Source organism: Micromesistius poutassou (genome assembly GCF_964030765.1).
Source record: "Micromesistius poutassou genome assembly, chromosome: 8".
Lineage (NCBI taxonomy): Eukaryota > Metazoa > Chordata > Actinopteri > Gadiformes > Gadidae > Micromesistius > Micromesistius poutassou.
In genome coordinates, this window is record NC_140278.1 from 10,655,432 (window position 1) to 10,660,431 (window position 5,000).

General features: G+C 44.1%; 1 protein-coding gene across 1 annotated transcript in view; it reads left to right on the forward strand.

The window, feature by feature from the left end:
- LOC311351768 (nuclear factor of activated T-cells, cytoplasmic 1-like) overlaps window positions 1-5,000 on the forward strand; it is a gene marked incomplete at both ends in the record, with an annotated part of 52,623 nt that overhangs the window by 13,341 nt on the left and 34,282 nt on the right. Inside the window, 2 exons of the mRNA XM_084471912.1 lie at window positions 1,432-1,634; window positions 3,796-3,968. Coding sequence (XP_084328038.1) covers window positions 1,432-1,634; window positions 3,796-3,968 — 376 coding nt within the window. The remainder of the gene's footprint in view (window positions 1-1,431; window positions 1,635-3,795; window positions 3,969-5,000) is intronic.

Consider the following 5,000-nt stretch of genomic DNA (forward strand, 5'->3'; position numbering starts at 1 on the left):
GTGACGATTCCCGGGACCACAGACGGCCTGTCCACATTCTTCCGTTCTTCTGAAAACACCCATGTACAAATATAACCAGCTGAAGGGAGAAGGGGTATCCTGGGAGGTCCTCACGTCTGTCTAGGTTGGGCCAAATACGAACCACATTTGCTCGGCAAATTATGCCGGTTAGAAATCACCCAAAAATATATATTGCTCGTCCCTTATCACAAAATCAACCTTTAGAACTTGAATATGTGCCCGTTTTTTCACTCATTCCCCAGTTACTACTGTAATTCTTAACAACAGTCAAGTGGCGAGGTGAAGATTGTCTACATTGTGCTGCGTGGGCCGAAGCGGCTCTTAAATGCATGTTGTTTTTGTTTTTTTAAGGTTTCGACTTTTATTAGCGAGTAGCGGTGGCTAATGGCGGTGTAGCGGAAGGAGCAGTTGTTGTTTGAAGCAGGGGTACCGATACAGCCGTCTCTTTCATCACAGTGGGACACTGTCTGTCAGCCTTCATAAAGATCATAATGCGTGTTCATAACTGAGGGCAGGGCATCCAGTCTGCTGCCTAAGCACCGCTGTAGGCCGTGGTACAAACCAAAACCTGCTTTGATTTCTAAAATAATATTTTTCATTTTGTTCTTACATTGTATTGCACATGGTTTTATTGAGTGTTTGGTAAGAAACAGTAAGTGTGCCATGTCTGAGTGACTCACATTTGACACATTTGTGTGATTTGGATTTTTAGATGGAAATTTTGATATTGTGAGATGATATTGAATTAATCATTGAGTTTGCCATGTGCTCGGGTTTCTGATGGTTTGACCGTATAAAACATGACACAATAATTCAAAGATATTTTGTCTTGGGCGTTGGTGGCACGGTATTATTTTAAAGCAAGATTTACAAATATCTTCCTTGTGATTTGCTTCACCTGTTTTTGGAAAAATGCAGCTCCCCTATTAATCTTTTGCAAAAAGCCATGTAAAATATGTTTATTGTCCCTTGAGAGAGGCCAGAAATTATTTCCATGCTTTCTGCGTCTCAAAAAGAATCGCTTTCCATTGAGTCACCGTGTTGACTGCTTGCCTGTTTGTTATTGCTTTTTACATAAAAATATTTTAGAATATAATGAAAATTGAGGTTATAGTGCAACCGAACCATATATCTACTGTGTCCCTTCATCCTGGAATTCATTCTCTCAAGATTCTGATGATCTAGACCCCGTTTTTAAATCACAGCTTCAGAGCCGTAAAATGAGGGTTGTCCCCAACCCCATAAAATAACTAAACAAAAGATTTACCTCCTTGGATTGAAATAAATATAACCTAGCAAATATTAGTTTCATCTTTATGTTGCAGATGGTGCTGTTGTTTGAGTCCACCCCTAAGTCTCCCCACTAAAACCATGGCTCTCGTCTCCCTCCCTGTCTCTCCCGTCCTCCAGCTCTACGGCTACATGGAGAACGAGCCGCTCACCCTGCAGCTCTTCATCGGCACCGCCGATGACCGCCTGCTGCGCCCCCACGCCTTCTACCAGGTCCACCGCATCACCGGCAAGACCGTGTCCACTGCCAGCCACGAGGTCCTGCAGTCCAACACCAAGGTGCTGGAGATCCCCCTGCTCCCAGAGAACAACATGAGAGCCATGTGAGTAGCCCACCCCCCCCCCCCCCCTACATTGTGTACTTGATCACTTGATCATGTACACATACACTTTTCTCTGTTTTGGCACATTTGCCATTTGACCTGGGCTTTACCAACACCACCGTTAGCGGTGTGTTGGCTCTTGGGCTGCATGGGGTTCCTCTCAGAACACTCGGCGCTCTCGCTCGATCGCAATCAAGGTGTTGAGTTGATGAAGGCTTTGTGATGTGTTACTATGAAAACGTGTGTGTTGTTACTTTTTCTATAGAAATCCTTGAAGGTATCCATTTTTAGTTTTGTTTTTGGCCACGTCTAGAATCGATCAATTCCAGGAGCTCTCACATTTTTTTTACGTTAGTTTTCGAATGTATATGTGCATGAGTCCGGTACAAATATTTTGGGGGAAGTGGTGATATCTGGCAAATGTTATGGGACATATGAGACGTTTGACCGCAAACGGATCTTTCGCGGTTTTGAGAAAGATTGCTTTAACATCCGACTGCCTTATAGTGCCATTTTGATTTAATCAGTTCTAGTAGAGGCAAAGGTTTACTTCCACGCTTTTTTCCGAGATTTTCGAGCTCGGCCACTATACTTCGGTACCGTTCAGGGGTTGTGTTGGCCAGTCTTCCCCACCCCACCCCTCCCAACCCCAGCCTCACTCCCGAAAGGTCCCACTCTGAGGAGGGGCTTGGGTGGACCCCTTCCACTAAGCTGTATAACAGTCCGTTTCGATAACACCGCATCCATCTCCTCTTGCTTTCCTGCCAGCACCTTCTTCCTCTCCGTGTGGGAGGGGGGGGTGGGGGGGGGCGCCAGAGGGTCTAGGTCAAAGTTTGGTTGGTCGAACTCTCGAACTACTCAACACTGGTCCGAGAAGTGACAAAATGCTTAATATGAATGATGGTCAATCAGTCGTCATTTAGTTGATTCCATTCCGTAATACAGTGTTCGCAATAATAACACCAATGGCACCGTGGTCGTCGGGGTCATTTGCTTTGACAGCGTCCTACAGTGACGACGCACCCTGTGTATATCTTGAGCTGTCGGCACTTCACCTTGCTTATTGCATTGCTGCCATTTAAACCCACAGCTCTCGTCTAATCTAAATATGCTTTCCTAAGCTGTGTAGTCCAACATCTCATTATACATGGGCAGTCCGCAAGGCCACGTCCGTCGCCGTTTGACAACGTTAAAACAGTGCTGTGTGTTGAGTTTGTTTAAACAACCACAATTGGGTGGTTGACAGAATGCTTACGTCATGCAGAACCTGTAAAGAGTGTGTTGAAGACTCGTGAGTGTGAGTGTTTTTTTAATTCTAATTCTACCAGCCAAAGTCAAGGAGATCAATTAAAATGGCCTCTCTTTGGTTCTCAAAAAGTGTGGTGGCAAAACAAGTTTTAAGCATCCACGTGTTTCTATGTTCGGTTCTGCAATGAACTATGACGTATTAAACAAATAAAGCGAGGAAGATATTGGAAACATTAAAAGTGTGAGTTTAGATAGATCTAATAGGAATAGACAGGACAAGCAGTTAGGTTGTAATAAAGTGACTGTGAAAAAGGCTTCCTGCGCCAACGTTCTTCTACTGGAAAGAGACGCTCTCTGGATGGTAGCGGTAGACTGGGTCTAGCCCAAGCCCTTCATATGAGCCACATTTATTTATGTTTCCTTTACATCTCTGCAGTACCACATTAAATGTCCGATGTTATGTCTGTCGGAAGAAAACGATTGAAAGCCTCGTGGGTTGACCTCAAATACAAACATTTTCACCACTACCTTTTCTACTGTTATTCAACGGCACCTCTCAACTTTTCATATATGGTGGGGATGGGGAAAACAATCAATTAATGTGAGCGTATTGGGATATTTAAAATGAATATTCACACAAAAGAAAAAATCGTCAAGAAAATCATAATATATTATTGCAATATTTACAGAATTGCAACAATCACAAGTCAAGTCAAGTACATTTTATTTGTTTAGCCCTTAACCCCGATTACAGTCGCAAAGGGATGAGAATGGCTTTAGAGAAAAGCTAAATAGATCGGCACTCAAAAATCTTTGCAGACTCCATCCCTTACACACAGGCTACCTAATGTTGAGTATTCCATCTGCGATATCATCTCTGACGCCGCGTTGTGAACGGATTCCCTCCCCCCAGAATCGATTGCGCGGGGATCCTGAAGCTGCGCAACTCAGACATCGAGCTGCGCAAGGGAGAGACGGACATCGGCCGCAAGAACACGCGTGTGAGGATGGTGTTCCGCGTGCACATCACCCAGCCCAACGGCCGCACCGTCTCCCTGCAGGCCACCTCCAACGCCATCGAGTGCTGTGAGTCTCACACACACTCACTCACTCACTCACTCACTCTCTCACTCTCTCACTCATTTACAGACTCACTCACATACATACACACACAAGGGTTGGCACAGGACAGCATTGTAAGAAGTTTAGAGTGCCATCTATTGTTGTAATCTAATAAATCAAGCTGCATTTTACTAAGCAATGGACCATACTCTGGGTCTCTGTACAAAAGATGCTGTAAATGATATAAAAAGCCAATTTTGACAAAGCAATAGGTCCATTGTGCATGATACCATATACATGTGGTCTCTATCACAACGGGCTGTTTATGACTGCATGCATATTGAGGTGTGACTACCCTATTAACGGTGTAGAACTGGTGTGACGCGTGCAGCCGTCAAAATCCCAGTAGAGGTCAGAGGTCGAGAGAGAAGCATTGGGAGTTCTACATTTAACCTTTTCTCCATATACACTAGAGAGAGAGAGAGAGAGAGAGAGAGAGAGAATGAGAGACAGATCTTGACTGAAGTGAAAGTGAATGTGATTTTGGCAAGAGAGTTCATTGTCATATGGTGCAATTTGAATAGGGGCTTCTGAAGGGGGACACAGGATATTAAAATGGATAGCGATACGGTGTCAAAAGTATGCTGTGTGTCTGGCTATAGATTTTAAGAGCACAACATCGAAATCCAGTGAGCTAGCTATGCTTGACTCACAGAACTTAATGAAGCAGAATTGTTGCGATGGTACCATAACAAAATAAATAAGGGGGAATAATTTGTCTTCATTGTTTCCCGATTTTGCCCAAAATGGCGTTCATGCAGCTGATGTCTAAATCAAGTAAAAATAAATGAGTCTGTCTTTAAATCAGTCAATGTGAAGTTGATAAACCCCATTTTGCCTAACCAGAAACGGCTGTCTTGTGGTTCTGTGCGTGTGTCCATGGGTGTGTGTGTGCGTAAGTGTGTGCGTAAGTGTGTTTGTTTAACTGCGTCCAAGTCTGTGGATCCCGGGTTTGACTGGAGTTAGCATTGGAGGTCTTGGGGTGGATGGGGATCA